Genomic DNA, 19259 nt, shown 5'->3' on the forward strand with positions numbered 1-19259 from the left:
GCAGCCTCCAGAGCGCTTCATGGTAACTCATCTCTGGAGCCTGTGGGAGAAGCAGAGAGCATCTCTCCCTCCCTCCCTCCCTCCCTCCCTCTCTGCCTCCTCCTGGTACCCCTGATTGGTCTCTCGCTGCAGCCCTCTCGCTCTCTCACTGGCTCGCACAGTAGCAGCGCCCCCCGTCGGCGAGCACGGGGACCCGCAGGCGCCGCGGGGGGTTTAAAAGCCCCGACTCAGGACGAGCTGCTGACAGTACCAAGAGGCTCGCACTTGGAAAAGTTTACCCGTGATTATTATCAGTCGAAAAGGAGGGAGAGAAAGCAGCGATGGCAACCCATCTGCACCTGGCTGAGCTCACCGCGGCGCAGTTCCTCGACATCTGGCAGCATTTCGACTCAGACGGTCAGTACAGCTGGACTACATTACATTTTGAATGTCGTTTTGACAAGTGTGGGACAAATTGATGAATTATAACAGTGCAGAGACGGCACTGTTATATTTATCACAAAAGAAAGTGAGCCTAGAGATTCCATTTTTATTAGAAATTCTAACTATAAAAATGCTGGTTATTATAATCAACAGACAATTATTTTGTTGTTTAGAATTTATCCTTCTCCTGGTTTTCAGACCAAAATGTCCATTGAAGTGCTCACTTATTGAATGCATCACTGTTGATCGCTAATACATAACCTATAGCTAATATTAATAAACTATGTAATCACAAATAATATTATTTTCTACTAATATCACTAGCATAATTGCTTTATCAAGATTACTTATCTATAGGCTATATACGACATGACAGTATATGACAGTTGAATATGACATTTTCAAAATAATCCATTTTACTTGAATTTCTTAATTGGATTTACACCTTATCATTGCTTCTGTTTTTTGTCTCCTATCGTGTCAATTCCTATATTCCTGTATGGACTTATAGTTTTGCTGTGATATTTGTACAGTATCCTTCTAAAATTGATCATAGCATTATTATAGTACAGTTTGATGCTTTGGAAATATATGAGAATACTTGTCATGCCAATAAAGCAAATTTGAAGACAGGGAGAGAGAGGGGGGGAGAGATAATAGAGAGGGGAGTCAGGGGAGGAGAAATGAGAGAGAGGGGGAGGGAGAGAGAAAAATGAGAGGGGGGGGGATAGGGAGAGAGAAATGAGAGAGGGAGAGGTGGCGAGAGAGGGGAGGGAGGGAGAGAAATGAGAGAGAGAGGGGGAGAGATGAGAGAGGGGTGGGGTGGGGTGGTAGAGGGGGGGGGGGCTGTGTTGAGATATATTGTAATGAGCCAGTTGATCTTGTCGTCTGCACTCCACAGGATGATAGACTCATGTCATGAGGTTCCAGTGTCAGATCGGACAAACCCAAACCCGTGCTGTCCCACCCAGCTCTGTGAAATCCACACTGTCTTTTCCAGTTCCAGACATTTATTTTACATACATTTTTATAGTTTAATTGAACAAACTAATGATCTTTGACCATGTTTTCGTTCCTTTACAGCCTAACATACTGTATACATAGGTTGATTAGTGTACATCTCTCCATAACATGATATCACTGGCAATGTAGCCTGTAGCATTTAGTCAAGCAAAATAATGAATTTGGTTTATGTTTGACTTTTTACATCAACCATATGGCTGCCTGATTATACAACCTGCTTCTCACAGCTCACTGGGTGAATGTGGCTTTTACTCAAGCAAAAATAACGCATATGGGAGTAAATTAATATTCTCTATCAAGTCCCATTATCATATAGTTTGCCTATATCACAACAATGGTTGTGTGACATTTAAATCAGCAAAATCTTTAGTAATAACAATGCATTTGCTTGCATGCCTCACTGGTCTAAATCTATAACACATCAATGGAAAGGTAATTAGCTGTAGACCTGCTCCCAGCAGCCACCTCTGTGAACCAAGTTCTTCATTCTCATTGGATAAAGTCCTGGAATGATTGGTTGTTTAGTTTATTTTCACCACAGAGAATATGTGTTGTGTTCACATAAGCAGGTGCGTTCAGCTCTTGGGTGGCTAAAAGGCAAAGTTGTGGCATTATATCTAAGATTCAAATGACAAAGTCTTTTGCCCCCAAGAGATTCAAAAGTTGGCCCCTGGTGTGCTGTTGTACTGTAATTCATTCAGTTGTATCTGCCACTATTCTGACATGTTCTCAACATTAACTGCCAATCAGTTTGTATCTATACCACTATCAGGAAAAAAAGTGATGGTCAATCGTTAAGTCAGAAAGTGATCAAAACCTTCCTAGTGCATTTGTTTATCCCAAAATGCTGTTTGGTTTGGAAGGTTTTCACTGCAATGCATATTCATAATTACCTGCAGTTTCAGATTCAGTGCGTCTATAGAGTCTGCAGCATTTTTCCAGCTCACGTCTGTGTGGAGTCAAACTCATAAAGAGCCCAGACATACAGACAAGACAAAGACATACACGCTTTCTCAGTTCCCTACCCCTCTTGAAATGATCTATCAGGGCACCTGGCACTTCAGCAATAAGCTGGTCTGTGTTTGAAAATAATTGAGGTAATAACGCTGCATCCGCTTAGCATGAAGCATGCAATAATGCACTGCATGTGGCAACTCGTATTACTACCACCTTCAGCTGCAATTGCAACTTCAAACAACTTTGAAATAACCTTTTATATAAGATTATTTTTTTATTGTCATTTAATCCACAGCAGGCCACATAAATAAGGCAGAAATCCCATGTTCTATCTGGTGTGTGCAGCCATTAAGGATCAGCCACAGTGCTCAGGTTCCGAATTCAATTTCAAATGGGAGTTATTATGTTGTATTCACATTATATAGGAATAACAATGTTTTTATGTTGCATTCACATTATATAGGATTATCAATGTTTTAGTTCATATCATTTTAGATAAATGCAGGATTATGCTCTCAGTAAACTGTGGAGGGACCTTTCCATGTCCTGTAACTTTACAGGACATGGAAAAATCTCTGCTATATTGACTGAGGTTCTGATTGGATGGGACCAGATTTGATGGCTGCTAGTTAGTCAGTTTGTCGGTCTGGCCGCAGGATATCTAAAAAAACCTCAGGAACAGATTTCCATATTATTTGGTAGACAGATAGGGCTTTGTCTAAGCAAATGGTTGTAATGTGGATCTGGGATTTCCACCTTTAGATGGTTATTGTACTACAGACGGAGGCTTGATTGAATGCATGTTTGTGATGTCAAGAAACCAATTAACTTAAATTGTAAGTGACATGAATGATGTCTTTGGGCGTAACAGCAAGTTGGAGAAAGGTTTCAGGTTTGCACTCTTTGACCCAGATTTACTAAAGCCTTTCATGGGTGCAAATGTGCAAAACCTTCTGATTGTCAGAGATTCTCACAAGTCATTTTTTCCAAGTCCAAGTCTCATGTCTTTGAGCTAGAATCCAAGTCAAGTATCAAATCTTTGAGGGGCAAGTCCAAGTCAAGTTTCATTCAAGTCTCTTATGAATGAGCGTTCTATCATCTGCTGCATGCCATCCGATCCGCTTAGAACACTGCATAGCTAAAACGAAGGAATTCAAAGCATGTACTGTATTGTCTTAACTCCTTTATCTACTAGCATACATTAGCAGCATTGATTAGTTGACATTATTATTAGTAGACATTTCCTTAATGTTAATGCGCCTACAAATAAAAAATACAGCTGGTTCACGAGTCCCAAATCTTGAGTGCGACTCAAGTCTTTTGAGGACGAGTCTCAAGTCAAAACACACACTTGAGACTTTGACTTAAGTGCAACTCGAGTCCAAGTTGCAAGTCCAAGTCCCCATCTCTGCTGATTGGTCAAGCAGACTTTCTTAAGTGCTGACTTTGAACATTCTAAAGGTTTTGTCCCTACTAAAGGTTTTAGTAAATCTGGGCCTTTGAATGTGTTCAAGCTGCAAAAGAACCTGCAACCTGAGCATTCACAGAGAGACGAGGAATGTTCTTTGAAAGAGATTTACTGTAAGTTTTACACCAAAGGGTAGAGAACAGAGGATGGGTGTGTCGACTTTAGGGCAACCTAATGCAGTTCAGTTAGAGTTAGCAAGAGTTTCAATCTGACTGGGAGTTACTCTCTGATGGTTATTCAGAGAGGAAGTCTTCAGTGTGGCCATAGTTTTATTGGGAGAGCATGGAAACTGAAACTGTTGTTTATTTGATTATATGATTCTGTCTACTATATATATTTCTAATCTGTTTAATTGTCATTTTCAAATAAACACAAGACAGTAACACAGTTAAGTTCAGAGATGGATAACAAAATAGGCCCCACAGCACCCCCCAACCCCCCCCCCCCCCCCCCCCCGCCCCCCATCCCCCCCGTCCCCCGTCCCTCCCAATCGGACCCCAGGAACCTCATATCAGAAGTAAAGGAAAGACAATCCAGGAAAAGTTTGAATAAAATACATGAACATTCCAAATAAGGCACATGTTTGGAAGAACTCAATGTAACTTGCTTAGTTGCTTATTTGTGAAGGATCCGTGTCTTGTAAGCACTTGTGGCGTACGACACATAAATAAATATCTATCTATCTATCTATCTATCTAGGATCGATCGATCTATCTATCTATCTATCTATCTATCTAGGATCTATCTATCGTTTGTCCCAGTGAACTGTGGAGCTGTTCTCTGCATTGTAGACTTAGGAGACCACTGTATGTGGCTCTGTGGAGAGGATGTCTGGATGGTGGTGAAACGTACCGTAATGAACAGCAGGAAGGTGCTTCTGTCTCCTCAGGCCCAGTATGTCCAGCCTGGTCGGCAGAATAAAACATTGGCCTTGTACGTTTCTGCAATCCACGGGCACTTCATCTAGAATGTCAACATATCGGAACAAAAAATATGTTGTATATCAACATTTCTACATATCAACGTTATAGAGTCTGCTATTGAAATAGTGCGGTGGCCAGTAAGGGCATTGTGGTTGTGGTTGTGGTGGATGGCAAAACTTGCCTTTCACACCGGAGAGTCGTGTTCGCGTCACAGCGTGTTCAAAGTCTTTCGACCATAAGTCACATTTAACGTTGTTATGCCTCGGCCGGTGATAGCCGTGGCCAGGGGCGGACTGGGATCATAATTCAGGCCGGGCATTAGATACAAAGCAGGCCAGGCCAATACGGGCTGACGCGTGCGGAAAATTTGGGCCGTTTGAAGCCCAATTTGGGCCATTTGAAGCCGATTTAGGCGGTTTGAAGCCCGATTTGGGCCGTTTGAAGCCCAATTTGGGCCGAGTCCAATTTTAACCCTGAATAAAGTAATAAAACCACTAGTAAACCAGTAGGCGGCGCCTGGCCTGCTGTTCAGTGAGTGGCCTGACTGCGGGCACCAAAAAAAAAAAAAATGCTTTTTTTGTTTTTGTTTTTTCCAGGCCAGGCCACCGGGCATTTGCCCGACATGCCCGATTATGCAGTCCACGCCTGGCCGTGGCTGGAGGCATTTGGGTTGTCCGTCCATCCGTACGGATGTATGCTTCTCGTTAATGTGATATCTTAGGAATGCCTTGACGGAATTGCTTCAGATTTGGCTCAAACGTCCACTTGCACTCAAGGATGAACTGATTCGAGTTTGGTGGTCAAAGGTCAAAGTTGAAGGTCACTGTGACCTCACGACCACCCATTCCATGCTCGTTAACGCGATATCTCAGACGCCTTGACGGAATTTCTTCAAATTTGGCTCAAACATCCACTTGGACTCAAGCGTGAGCTGATTCGATTTTGGTGGTCAAAGATCAAAGGTCACTGTGACCTCACGTCTGTCCGTTCCATCAAGGAACGGGGCGGGGCTAGGTAAAAGGGGCCGTAGGGATAGGAAGGTCATAGAGAGTCGGGGTTTGAGGGGTGGTTGGGGAGTGGCTAGAGGGATGTGGGTGGTGGCAGAGCCGTGTATATAGAAGAGTCGCGACATCTCCATTCACTCCAAGTTTTTTACTCTCAAGAGTTCCAGGTAAGGTCCTGGATTAAGCAGCAGTGTCGAGTTGCAGCAAAATGGACAGTTTGTGTTGTACTTTTTAAAGTTTTTTTTTTCTTGAATCAAATTGTACATTATCAGCTTTATTTTATCATTCAAAAGTAGAGCGAGACCCTTTCCTGCCTGTTCATTGGCTAATGAGTCACGCATTTTGGACCTCCGATGACGCCACTCTCTCTCTAGAGGACACTAGGTGGTGGGAGGAGGGTGTGATCAGTAAGGGGGCGGGGTTAGGGAAAATGGTCCATAGCTAGGGATAGGAAGGTTGTAGAGAGGTGGATAGGGGGACTGGCTGGGGGGATGTGGGTGGTTTAGGGTTAAGGGTAGTGTAGGTGTAGGACCATTTTCCATGTTGAAAATGATAAGGTCCTCCCAAACATTGCCTAAAGTGCCATAAGGCTGAATGGCCACACCACTGTACCATGGGCTTCAAGGTATTTGTGCTTGTATGAGTCTGGACCTGGACAGAAATGGATGTACACTACAACTTGACTTGTTGGGGGAGGCATACAACCGTGATGCGTTATTTCTAGTTGTTATTTAAGCCTAACCTAAACATAATCTTAATCAAGTTGTTTTACGTGCCTAAACATAACCACAGATGTTTCACTTGCTTAAACATAGCTAAAGTTGTTAAAGTTGCTTGGTTTGCGTTTAACATCAGAAAGTTGGCGAGGTTTTCAAATTAATTGCCGTTTTGTTTAGAATTTACGTTTAGATTGTACGTATAATCTTCTGAGCTTAATATCACCAAGCTTACAAGGTGCATTGGTTGCATTGCGTTTGACTTTGAAGCCTCCTCACTCCCTCACCACCAGACACTGGGCCCTTACATTTTTGGATGTTCTTTCCACCGTCTGTTAGGGTGTCCTGGTCATTGCTCCACCACCTCTGCCAATCTGTGGAGAGTTGTATGCTTCCCCCGATACATGTGCAGTCAGCAGCTGCTTCTTTTCACCTGACAGCGAGGTGTTTCACCGGCTGGACATAGCACGTGGGATGATCACGCTATTCCCCCCCATTTCCCCTCCCCCCCGAACAGGCGCCTCTTTTGATATATTATAACTTTATGTAGCCTTTGTGTTTCCCTCTGTGTGTGTGTGTGTGTGTGTGTGTGTGTGTGTGTGTGTGTGTGTGTGTGTGTGTGTGTGTGTGTGTGTGTGTGTGTGTGTGTGTGGCTCAGGGACTGTCAGAACGTCCAATAAAGTAATTGGACTGGACCACCACACAGGTCGTGGATGACAAAAGAATATATAATTAATGCGCTTGCAAGCACACAAGAGTCAGTGTTGGGGAGTCATTTTTTAGTAGCTACAACAGCAGAAATCCAACATTCCTTGAAGTCCTTCCACTTTACTCTGTGTGTTTGGTTTTGGTTCAGGTCCAGGCTGCAGTCTGAGGGACAATATAGTGCTGATGGACAGTTTGTTGCGTTTACATCCAGACTCTAGCAGCTGGCACCCCGCATGTCAGATGGGCATAGACACAGTGAACATTCCTTGCACTGTATTTCAAATAAAATAGCGTTTCTGTTAACATAATCAATTTAGCATTATAAGGCATTTTAGGTCATTGTAGATATATTTTTGTACGTAAGTATTATCTTGGTGATTCAGTGTCATCATTTCAAAAAAGTTGCACATTTGTGGGCAAACCTACTTGGGTACAGAAGTTTATTTTGATCACTTGTAACAAAGATATTTGATTGACATGGCATGTTTCCTTTGCTAAATTTGAATACTGACCAGGTTGAGTGTCAGGTTGTATTGAGAGGCGGTTTGTTTCCACACGCAGAGACGTTGTGTGTCCCTGCAGAGATTTGCTTATATCTAAAACAGCAGCTGAAGCGAAGCACAGATGGCGATATACCTTTCAAATACAGTGTGCAAATGAGGCTGGATGGGGCGGAGAGGGAGGGAGGGGTGGGGGGGGTGAGGGAGAAAATGATCAGAAAAGAAGGGAGATGAGAGGATAAGAGATTAACAGATGAAGAGGGCAAGAGGAGGATTCGCTGCATTTTATTCTGAATCTAAATAATTTTATGAACATTTCCTTTGTTGGTGGTTGAATGAAATGCAGAGACGCCAAATCCAAAGATTCGAGACAGATGGGACTCGATTCTTCTGATTAAAAAGAGATGGCTGCATGGTTCATATATTAAATTGTGGTTTGTTGCCAAACCAGTGGAGGACATTATTGTATTAAATCATCTCTAGCCATGTGATTGTGATAAGAAGTACGAGTCTAGAAGGACAGAATTTGCCCAAATAAGCATCTGACTGCGCACTTTCTCCTTCCTTGCCAAAAAGCCACAGTCATTATTCTGCTTATGCTCCAACTGCAATGGATTCTTCTTTTTAATATACCATTCTGCTAAAGCACATCAGAGAATCCACACAAATCCTGCTGTGGCTAAAAGCCAGCAGGATATTCTGCAGTCTGCTCAAAGCAAAGACCCCCACTGCGAGCTTTCACTCAAAAGTTTTCAATTGTGCAGAAGACGAGTCGACGCAGCATTTTCTAATCTTATTTCTTCTGGCAGGTTGGTCCAAAAATCTGAACACCTTGACAATGACCTTTCATCGTTAGTCTAAACTTCAGAACAGTCAAAAAGCCGTGTAGAACGCAGGTTAACGTATAGGGTAACTCTGTGCTCTGGTGTTACACAGGGAATGGTTTCATCGAAGGGAAGGAGCTGGAGAACTTCTTCCAGGAGCTGGAGATCGCACGGCGAGGAGCAGGCGTGGTGAGTGATTGGCCAGTTTGTTGAGGTTCTCAATCTGGGGGCCCGGACCCCCAATGGGGATCGGGGAATCATTTTGGGAGTGTTGCAAGATGACTCGTGGGGTAGAAAAATAATATATTTCTACTATACAAATGTATTATCATGCATATTTTTTCAGATTCTAAATGTTTGCCTCTTGTGAAATACTGAAAAGTCTTCAGCTTGTAGGGCTCAGGCATAATAAGAACCTGAAAAGGGAACATCATTCTTCGGTTGAACTATTTGCCTCTCTTCATGTTTATTATAAATATGATTCTACATACATTCTGAATTAAAGGCAACATTATCTCTCTTATCTCTATCTCTGGTCTGTCATTCTGTGTGTGTGTGTGTGTGTGTGTGTGTGTGTGTGTGTGTGTGTGTGTGTGTGTGTGTGTGTGTGTGTGTGTGTGTGTGTGTGTGTGTGTGTGTGTGTGTGCATGCGTGCGTACGTGTGTGTGCGTCTGTGTGTACCAGGATCCCACACATGCTGCATTCAAAGAAAAGATGAAGGAGTTCATGGCCAATTTTGACAAGAATTCTGATGGGAGAATTGAGATGTCAGAGGTGAGACAAATACTGAGTTACTATTAAAGTAAATCAGCCTACACCTGAAATGCTGTCACTGCTTTAAGGCTATAGTAGTCTCGCTGGCCAGCCTCCCCTCCCTTCCGTGAGAGGAGTCTGGCGGCGCAGGTCTCCATTCTGGAATTGCGATGGGCGGCGCTTAGCGGCAGTGCCCTTGGAAAATAGTTTTCAACAATCCAACTTGCAATTTTCAGCATGTAGCAACGAGCTAGCGTGTAGGTTTCTGCTGTTAGCTTGCTAACTAGTTAGCGTTGTTGTTTTCACTGTGGCAGCAGGGGACTATTTACAGCGACACACAGGGAGGAGGGAGTGGAAGCCGCTCTGATTGACATGGTCGGAGCCAATGACAGAGCTTGTAATAAGCGGGGAGCGGACATCCGGCAGCGACTGAAACAGTCGCTCCAATGAGAGAGCAGCTGTAGAGCAGGGGAGGGCTCATACCAGCAGCCTGTTTCCGTGCAGCCAGACTCCTCTCACGGAAGGGAGGGAAGGCTGGCCAGCGAGACTAAGGCTAGCAACTGTAAAACATTATTCAATAAAAATGTGATATGTGGAATAAATCTCTTTCTTTCTGTTTCTCCAGTTAGCTCAGATTCTGCCCACAGAAGAAAACTTCCTGCTCTGTTTCAGACAGTTTGTGGGATCCAGTTATGAATTCATGGCTGTAAGTATCTGTGTGTGTGTGTGTGTGTGTGTGTGTGTGTGTGTGTGTGTGTGTGTGTGTGTGTGTGTGTGTGTGTGTGTGTGTGTGTGTGTGTGTGGTGTGGTGTGGTGTGGTGTGGTGTGTGTGTGTGCGTGGCGTGTGTGTGTGTGTGTGTGTGTGTGTGTGTGTGTGTGTGTGTGTGTGTGCGTGCGCGTGTGTGCACGTGTGTATGTGTGTGTGGGGGGTGTGTGTGTCAAAACTGATTTGATGAATCCAATCTAAGAATTTGGATTTCGCAATAGGCCGTATGTAATATTGCATCTCGTTTCGGATGTTCTTTCTCTATCGAGTTAAGACGTCATTCTGTGTTTGCCGGAGTCCTGCCTTGTGAGACACTGTTCACTGACTAGTGGACTAACTGATCCACATGAAAGTCGTGAACCCCCCCACAAATGCCTCCAGGTGGAAGTGCCTCCATGGCTCATCCAATGGGACACATGTTCGGCCCCCCCAGGCCTCTTCCTGGCCGTGTTAGGATGAACGTGAGAGCGGTCTAATAACTAGGCTTATTAGATATCTGGAAGATCTGGAAGGATCAGACACTCTCAGAAAAATGTTAGATGCTGTATTGGAAGCCACTTCATGTTTAAAATGGTGGCTCATCCCTATCAGCATAAAACAAGGTGTTCATGAGTTCAATTGTTTCTGGGTGATTTGACCAGGAATTGTATTGAAACGTATCCACTTGACCCTCTGTCTACTCATCACTTAGCATTAGCTGTGGTAACACTTTGCTGTTGTTAGTGTGGTGATTAATATAGCAAACTAAACCATGACTGCTTCTCAGATCACTCTCCGGCCAAAGGACTATCTAAACATAAAAAAAAAGGGGGTAATTTATTTTTGCTATAATTCCATTCATAAGTAAACACAATGACTATTTTGGTCATGGGTTTTATACACTTTCTGTAATAAAACATCTAAAAGCATCAATCTTATCTGGGGGACCGTGGGACAAAATCCTATCAAATGGGGGTCTGGGGTCTAATCTTTGTCAGTTTAGGGGTCCCTCATGTGAAAAGATTTGAGAACCACTGATCTAAACATCACATACAAAGTAGAAAATGATCCGTTAACAGCAAGGAAACAACAGAATGTTTGACTTCATGTTCCTTGATTGGTCTAAAACACCATCAGGAAAACCCTCTCGGCTTCTTCTTCTTCTTCTTCTTCTTCTTCTGCATCTGTAGAAATAATTAGAGAGATAAAACGGTCAGGTGTTGAACATCTGATCATCTGTGATAAAACAACAACAACCCCCGAACATCTAATGTGCTGTGGTTGAAGAGAGTTTTCAGTGGGTTCCCTGTGTGTTAAAGGGGGTGGGGTTAGCTATTCTCAGACAACTATACATTATGAATGGGCCACAGCTTTCTGCAGGGGAATGGGAAGTGACAGCAAATGGGGTTTAGGTAGCCTATCCATCTTTGATAAGGGTCTGCTTTTGGGGGTTGGTTAGATTTAAACACAAATTTTGTTCCATTTCACTCCTTCTTCTCCAAATCCAATAATATTCAGAGCATGTCTTGAAGTCCAAAGGTTTTGTGTTGATTGTAAGTATGTGAGTTGTATTCGTGCTGCCTGACAGATGACATGACGACACAACTCTTGTTCTGCAGGCATGGCGGAGGTATGACACTGACCGCAGTGGATACATCGAGTCTAATGAGCTGAAGGTGAAATACAGCATTACGTAAAGCAAACTCTGCTATAGAGCTAGCTACAGCATCACACAAAACAAATGCAGAAGACATTGCTTGACTGGTTTAGACCCCTGTCTCTACAAACACTTTATTCCACGTGTGTTTGTTTTGAAGAGCTGTTGATAACAATGATAATTGAAAAATAAAAATGTATACCGGTACATAGGAAGTAAGTAGCATTTAAACTTTAGTGCTGTTTTGGGCTGTAAAGCAATATCCTTGTCTGGCTGTACCAGTTTTCTCAGCATTAGTCCTGTTTGTTTATGGTCATTACGCCTGTCTCAAAATGAATGTGGCAATGATTTATTAGTGTTAAAATGCTACACATAGCACCATTAATTGTTACCTTGAACATTTCTGCGGGCGGCAAGAAGGTTGTGGGTTTGAATCTCCACCCTGGTCCTTTCTGTGTGGAGATTGCATGTTCTCCACGTGTTTGGGTGGTTTTCCTCCGGGTGCTCCGGTCCAAAGCTGTGTATGCTGTGTTTGTGTAGTAATGTGTATAATCTAGTAAAAATGTCTAGTATGTATATATTGTGTGTAGTTATATGATATAGTGTGATTGTGCTATGTAAAGCTCTTTGAGACATGCTTGTGTGATAGGGGGCTCTAAACAGAACTGAACTGAATTTATGCATCATAAATGCGTTATATCGTCCAGTCACTGTTTGTGGAGACACTGATGAGCGTGTCTCTCTTCAGGGCTTTCTGTCAGACCTGCTGAAGAAGGCTAACAGACACTACGATGACAAGAAGCTCATGGAGTACACACAGACCATTGTGAGTATCACTAGGCTGAGAAATGCCTTTTCATACTCCCACAAATTCACATAGAGTTACAACTACAAGGCTCAAGAGCTGTGTGAGACGCCATCGGTGACCAGATGTCCCACTTTGTGTGGGACTGCACAGCATTTTCATTACCTTTTTCCATGTCCCACATATTGAGACGCTGTACTACGTTTTGATTGGCTCCAGTTTTCAAAAGTCAAACCACTGCAAGAGAGAGAGAGAGAGAGACTAATTTTTAAGAAAAATAACAAAGATTCTCTCATTCCATCTTCTTAAATGTGAATATGTTTTTGGTTTATTTAGTCTTCTATGACAGTAAAGTGATTGTTTTTGGGTTGTGGATTCTTGGTCGGGACAAAATAAGACATTTGAGGATGTTATCTTGGGGGGAAAGTGGCACATTTTCACCATTTTGTAACATTTTAGAGACCAAATGACTGGTGGATTAGTAGAGAAAATAATCAACACTTTAATCGATAATGAAAATAATCGTTAGTTGCAGCCCTACTCAGCATTGTTAACATGTCCCACATTGTCCCACACAAACATACTCTTTGTCCCACATTTGTTTCGCTGGGATCTGGTCACCCTAGACGCCAATGATACGTTGTTCTGACATTCACAGAAGATCTCATATTGATAAGAACCCCCACCCATACAGATTTTAACAATTATTTTGTATTTGTCCACATTTATATTAACATAACAGTGATAGGCTACAACAGTGATGGGGTAACTGTCGGTCCATATAAGCTGAACTCACCCTTTCACCTCAATTTTCTGCCTTTACTATATGTCAGCCGTGACCTTCGCACTCCTTTAAGCCTCTAAGATGCAACACTCTCAAATCCCCAAAAGTGATTCTTGTACGATGTGTTGATTGTCATCCAATATCGCTTCAAAGTTGTCCATAATTGTAAGAATTAACACGTGACATTCTAACATTTTTGGCCATTTCCGCTTACTTAGTGTAATCTGTAATGTAATATAATGTAAATTATCCTCATGTAATGTAATCTAAGAAATTATAATCCCTTATCTTCTGTGATAAATCCCCTGATAATCTTCTTTCTGTCCAGTTGAGGATGTTTGATCTGAATGGCGATGGTAAACTGGGCCTCTCTGAGATGGCGAGGTGAGTGTTATACTTTTGTGTGTGTGTGTGTGTGTGTGTGTGTGTGTGTGTGTGTGTGTGTGTGTGTGTGTTCTGTGTATGTTTTTAACCAATCTCAGAAGAAGAGCACAGAGGGAACCCTTCTCTTTGTTTCGTTGCAGGCTTTTGCCTGTCCAGGAGAATTTCCTGCTGAAGTTCCAAGTAAGTGCTCATATCAGGCCTCTTTCTAGTTGTGTGAAACGCTGCTCTGAGCCGCTACAGACTGACCTTAGAGTCAGAGGTCAGACAAGATATACAGTTTACTGCAGATCCAGCATGCTACAACTCCACTTTATTGGATTCACTGCAAGAGGATTATAGAATTGCGATGGACATATGGGGCATTGACACAGATGTTGTTTTGACATAAGTCAAAACGACCTCCAGGAATCCAATATCAAACTATGGGATTTCCTCCAAAATATGATAGAATCCCTTTGAAATCAACTCTAGACTATTTACTGTAGGAACTGCTTAGGATCCTTCTCATTAGATTGATAGGATTGTAGGAGTCACATGGCCAGGATGAAAGGATGTTTTTTTCTTCTTCTTTTAAATATACAGTATGAAGGCCTTTTATAGGAATCTAACAGTAGCTACTTCACCATATGGGAATATGTCATCATTTTATATACAGTGTATGTCATTATCGAGGGAATACGTAGACATTTTTGTTATTCCATTGTTTTACACTGCTTTGCTGATTACCAGTTTGACATTTGTAGTACACTGTAGACAATGTTATTCCTCTTCTATCTACATGATTTGCGACCACAGTGATACATCTGCAGTGTGCATTCTGAGCTGTACAGTATGAACCCATATACCTTCTAGCTTGCAACGGGAGATCAACGATTCCTTTCTGACAGAGGATTAGTCTGTCTGATCAGGATTAACTCAACTCTAATCCCAGTTATCATAATCTGCATGGATTAATATCAATTCTGGACAGGGTGGGGCTTTTTCCACTCTCTAGCAATGTCCTCCAGTTCCTACCAGCTCACTGCTCTTTCTCTCTCACAGGACATCAAGCTCACAGCTCAGCAGTTTGACGCTCTCTTCACCTTCTATGATAAGGTGAAAAGATCTGATCTTATATACCGTGAATGGTGACGGAGTTATGGAGCGTGTTCGTGTGTGTGTGTGTGTGTGTGTGTGTGTGTGTGTGTGTGTGTGTGTGTGTGTGTGTGTGTGTGTGTGTGTGTGTGTGTTTGTGCGTGTGCGTGTGCGTGTGCGTGTGCGTGTGTGTGTGTGTGTGTGTGTGTGCGTGCTTGGTAGTATGTGTGTTTGGGGCGTTAGCACACACTGTCACTGACCTACTTGCTACACGCCTGTTGTTGTCATCATAAGAATGGCTTTCTTCATTCAGCTTCATTGAGACTTGCCATGTTGTGTCGTTGGTCAGGATGGTAACGGCTACATTGATGAGCAGGAGCTGGATGCTTTGCTGAAGGACCTCTGTGAGAAGAACAAAATGGTAATGAATAGAACGCCTGTTGACTCCAGTGCAAGCTATTTTGACAGACCCTAGTGCACGCTAGTTACTAGTTATGAAGTACATGCACACCCCACACACACACACACACACACACACACGCACTCGCGCGCGCACTCACACACACACACACACACACACACACGCACGCACACACACACACACACACACACACACCATTAGCTATATATATTTTACAACAATGAGTTGGATTTTTCAGTCGAATAAGTTAGGCCATTGTATTGGGAAAGAGAGGTCAGAGAGAAAGCTATAAGCGTGGATAGAACTCTGAAGGTAAACATATGTGCTGAAACATGAAAACAAGGATCAGTGTCTGAGAGCAGAGGAGCTGTTTTATTTCACTGTGGTGCTGAAATGATCTCCGACTTTGACAAAAGGCAATTGTTGGTGCAATAACGAGTTCATTCATTCATTTATATTTTTTGCCATGCGGCAATAAAACTGTTTTACGAGGAAATGTCTTAAGATGACTCCCAACTTCAATATGAATCCATAATATCTGAACTTTGATGCCAGCAGGCAATATGGGGGAGTGCATGTTTTTTCTCCCCCCCCCCCCCCCCCTCTTCTTCACTTTGGAAAGAAACTCATAAATATAGAAATATAGATGCGGTATTTGAACTGCACTCTGTATTTGGACCAAAGCACAGCTCAGCTTGACTTCATCATGGCCGCTGACTTTTGACTCTTGTCCTTCTGCACTTCTTGTGTTGTGTTGTGTGTGGGCAGGACGTGGACGCGTCCCGGCTGGCGGGCTACAAGAAGAGCATCATGGCGCTGTCAGACGCAGGGAAGCTGTACCGCACGGAGCTGGAGATCGTCCTGTGCCGGGACCCCACGCTGTGACCTGCTGCCCGGGTCCCTCCGCCGCCTCCGTCCTACCTCCTGATGTAACCCGGTGCATGTATGACCCTTACCTCTTCCAGACCACGTAGGGTGAAAATTAAGGTGCTCTTAAAAGCACAAACTGGCCCCACTGTTTGAGCCTCGTACCCCTATGAAGACTTTGTTTTGTTTTGACTTTACATGCAGTTCCATAGTGAGATAGCCATAAAAAAAAATAACAGGAATATATTGTGTGGTTATTTATTTGAAATCCTTTCCATTTCTATATGCATTGGATTTTTACATTACTCTCTCTTGTAATGTTTGTTCATGTAGACACTTCTCACTTCTACAGTGTCTGTTCTTTTTTCTTCTTTTTTTGATGAGGCTTGTACTGTTCTATTAAAGATATTATTGAAGGAATGAATAAATATAACATGGATTTATGAAGACAACTGCTGCCCCACTTATTCACTTGCATTAAAAAGAGATGATCCATGTGAAGCGCGTTGCCACTGCGCGCACACCTCGGCTGTCAGAGAGGGGACAATCCAGTCGTGCTTGTGCCACCACTGTGATGGGCCCGCAGAGCACCATGCCTTTCCCACTGAACATAAGCGCTCCAGTACAGATGCTCAAAGCAGGCATGTTTCCTCCAGAGAGCTCCACTCTCACTTTCTAATCTCCTGCTAAAAGAAAGTGTGATGAAGGAAAGGTTCGTGCTGTTCCATTTTTCATAGATGAGAGACTTTCAGAGGCACTCATATGTCTCTGTGGCACATTGAGATGAAGTCGGGAGATCGGGAAGCAGCAGGACATGACTTCCCTCCCTCTCCCTACAGGAAAGTATAGCAAAACAAGCAAAGATCTCTCTCGGTTTCAGCGCTGTGTCTCATCCTGCATCCAAACGGACAGAACAATAATAATTAAATCTGACGATCCGATGATGCGGCCCTATTTATATAGGAATGTAGCAATTTTCTATTCGACATTTCTCTTGCATGGAAGAGTCCACACAGAGCACACCCCCATTTTCAGCATGTTGGCGCAGTCTACCTTCCATCAATTAATCATCTGCACTTTCATCTTTAATTAAACTCACTCTTTTTAAAGTACATCCACCCCCCCATGCGCACGCACGCACGCACACACACACACACACACACACACACACACACACACACATACACACGCACACACACACACACACACACACAAACACACAAAGCGCCGAGCCTGTTCACCTCCCAGGAACTTACTATGTTCCTTTAATGCTATATGCATGTGTGCATTCAAACACACACACACCCTTGCTACTAACTGCTGACAACGGCAGGGAACCAGGCAAAACCAAGAGTTACGTCCGCTCTGATTCCTTCACGCACATCAGTCCCACTCAGTGAGGGAAATGAGACAAGTTAAGCAAGTCAAACAGGCAGATGAGCTCCGGTTACATGGGGCTGAACTCGATCGGGGACTGGACTCCAAATGCAAAGCCGGCAGACAGAGAACTGGGCTTACGCAAAAGGGTCAGCAGAACTTAATCGGCAGAAGTACACCAAGCCCAAACCTTTTAGACCACAGCACTTTTTCCCCCTCACCACCCCCCCCCCCCCCACCCCCCCGCCTAAACACCACCCATATCCCCATAATCCTACGCACCGCTCGAATCCTGACTCTCTAGCGCCTTCCTATCCTTAGCTATGGCCATTTTCCAACTAAACTCACTAAACATCCATGACTGAGCGACTGACTGACTGACTGACTGACTGACTGTCCTGACTTTTCCATCTTATGACCCTGCGGTAAAAACCTTTGTTTTTACAGCGCCGCGGTAAAAACAAAGCAGGCAATTCAAAAAAGGCAAAAAATATTCCAAACCTGGCAGAAGGTCTAAGCAGACTAACAACACTGGTGACAAAGCAGGAAACAACAGACAAACTGACACAGGCTATTTATACACAACAGATGAACTGACACAGGCTATTTCTACACGCACAGACAGACTGAAGGAGAATGAGGAACAGCTGGCAGAGGGGAATGAGTCCAGGAGCGGTTAGGTTGAAACAGGCAGGTGAAGGGAGGACAAAGAAACAGTTCATTTCGGTGCAGTCACTTTATTATCCCAGATGGGAAACTTTACTTGCAGTCGGGTACACAAGATAAAAAACAACACAAGATAAAAAACAAAAAGTAGGCTACACAAATGTTTCCTGAAGGCCACATACGCTATATAGAACACAACAATACAACACCGTGCTAACACCGTGATTACATGTGGAGATTGAGCAAAGTTTTAGTTATTGCACAGGGAACAAAGGAGTTTTCAGTCCTGCTGCGTTTAAACCGGGGTACTCTAAATCTATACGGCTTCAAACTCCAAGTGAAGGGGGTGGTTTGTGCAGTCTGTATGGCCTCGTGGAGAACCTGTTGGTCAAAGATAGCTGTCAGGGGGGTCTGTAGGACACCTATCACCTTACCAGCCACCTTCACAATACAGCACAGGACTAACAGGCCGATGGCTGACAGGTGCGTCTGTGCTGAAGGAGGGAAAGTCCGAGGACATTTGGAGGCTGGCAGGAGGATGAAAGAACTGATGGGAGTTATTTACCCTGTGTACAGCTTAAAACACACACACACACACACACACACACACACACACACACACACACACACACAGCTACAAAGCTGTGTGCGCAAGAAGGTGAAACACGATGATCATCAGTTATTTTCAGTTGAACTTTTGTTCATTTTAAAACAGACAACTCAATACATTGCATATAGAGAGAGAGTGCTCATGTTGCAATAGCACTACACTTGGCTGATTTCTGAAGTTGTTCTCAGTGTTTGGACAAGATTGCCTACAACTTGATCAATACGCGAAGATAGACATGAGACAAATTATTTTGGAAGTTAAAAGAATAGTTACATATGATGTAAAAACAGTCTGGATCGGTTTAGCTGTAAGAGGCATTGCATTATCTTTGCCCATGACTTTGCATTTGTCCTTAACGTAATCCTAATATTAATCCTTTATCCCATCATTATTATCCCATAATCAACACATCACATATTTAAATACTGTGTACACATGGTGTATAGTATGCGTGATGTTCATGCATTTTTTTTAATTAAATCCCAAATGATGTTTGTGTATTAGGCTACAGTAAGTGTGCTCATGGTGGAGGATTTAGTCTCTGCACTGTTTGTGTTAAGAAGATACAAT

At 43.2% G+C, this 19259-nt stretch overlaps 1 protein-coding gene across 1 annotated transcript; it reads left to right on the forward strand.

Moving 5' to 3' along the window:
* The first annotated feature begins 267 nt into the window (after window positions 1-267).
* Window positions 268-16408, forward strand: LOC310789537 (calretinin-like). Its single transcript, XM_083651172.1, has 11 exons — window positions 268-396; window positions 8659-8735; window positions 9231-9320; window positions 9925-10005; window positions 11664-11720; window positions 12450-12527; window positions 13619-13674; window positions 13815-13854; window positions 14716-14769; window positions 15098-15169; window positions 15938-16408. The coding sequence occupies exons 1-11, from the start codon at window positions 321-323 to the stop codon at window positions 16052-16054; spliced, it is 798 nt and encodes a 265-aa protein (XP_083507298.1). The 5' UTR covers window positions 268-320; the 3' UTR covers window positions 16055-16408.
* The last annotated feature ends 2851 nt before the right edge of the window (window positions 16409-19259 follow it).

This window comes from Poromitra crassiceps, assembly GCF_964638095.1.
Source record: "Poromitra crassiceps genome assembly, chromosome: 14".
Lineage (NCBI taxonomy): Eukaryota > Metazoa > Chordata > Actinopteri > Beryciformes > Melamphaidae > Poromitra > Poromitra crassiceps.